Source organism: Aureococcus anophagefferens (assembly GCF_000186865.1).
Source record: "Aureococcus anophagefferens unplaced genomic scaffold AURANscaffold_2003, whole genome shotgun sequence".
NCBI classification, from domain to species: Eukaryota; class Pelagophyceae; order Pelagomonadales; family Pelagomonadaceae; genus Aureococcus; species Aureococcus anophagefferens.
In genome coordinates, this window is record NW_008706622.1 from 1 (window position 1) to 1,104 (window position 1,104).

General features: G+C 71.2%; 1 protein-coding gene across 1 annotated transcript; it reads right to left on the minus strand.

Annotated features, from left to right (window-relative positions):
- Nucleotides 1-18: 18 nt before the first annotated feature.
- AURANDRAFT_69494 (hypothetical protein) lies at nucleotides 19-471 on the minus strand (the record flags this gene model as incomplete). The annotated part of the gene is made up of 1 exon (XM_009045264.1): nucleotides 19-471. A coding segment is annotated over one exon (453 nt), but the record flags the coding sequence as incomplete, so codon positions are not given.
- Between the last annotated feature and the right edge of the window lie 633 nt (nucleotides 472-1,104).

The window sequence follows — 1,104 nt, forward strand, 5'->3', positions numbered from 1 at the left end:
CGTCTCGGGGTCCAAAACGCGGTGCCAGCCGTCGCCGACGTCCGCGCCCCGGGGCGGCGCCGGCGCGCCGGCGGGCGGCGCGTCGGCGGGCGGCGCGTCGGCGGCCGCGTCGGCGGGCGGCGCGTCGGCGGCCGCGTCGATGGCGCCGTCCTCGGCCGGCGACTCGTAGCCCGCGGGCCGCTCCCACGTCGTCTCGGTGGTCCCTCGGTGCGCGTAGTAGACGTCGTCGCCCGACGTCACCTTGGCCCAGCCGCTCCGCGGCTTCGCCCAGGACGTCTCGTGGGTCTCGGCGTGGGCGTAGTAGGTCTCGCCCGTCGCCTCGTCGACGACGGCGTGCCAGCCGGGCGCGAGGCCGTCGTCCGTGGGCGGCTGCCACTGGGTCTCGCCGCTGGCCTCGTGGACGTAGAAGTCGACGCCGGACTCGCGGTGGTGGTGGCGCGTCCAGCCGGAAGGGAGCGTCGCGTCGGCCATGCTCTTATATGGGCTGCGTGCACCGATTTACGGAGCGACCATCGTTTAACATCGTACTGTTGGCCATCGGTGCACCTTGATGGGCTAGGCTAGGTTACTCTAGTAAGCTCTTCGGCGAGACGCTTTGCGCGAGTCGACAAGGTGAGGCCCGCAACGCGTGTCGCTGGCGCCCGCGCGCCGTGGTTTTGGTTCGGGCGTCTGTGCGACGGCTGGCGTACGTTCGGGAATGTGTGGGCTTTGCGTGGGAAGCGCTACGCCGGCGATCTACGTCGGTGGCGTTTGCCAGCGCGGCGTCGACGCCATTCGAGCGGAGAGACGGCCGCCGCTCAAAGCGACGTGCGCTCCCCGCCGTTTGTCGATGCCGTGCGAGCAAGTTGTTCCCGGGCGCTGCCGCCGTCGTCGGGCGTCGGGCGGGGCCTCGCCCCGCCCGGCGGCGCCGGGACCGACCGCTTCCCCCGATCCGAACCCGCTCCGAACCCCACTCCCCCAAAAACGCCCCCGCACAGACTCTTACCGCGCCGCCCCTCCATAGGAACCATGCCGAAGGAGATCTCCGACATCCGCGACTTCCTCCAGAAGGCGCGGAGGCGCGACGCGAAGTCGGTCAAGATCAAGAAGACCAAGGGCGTCGTC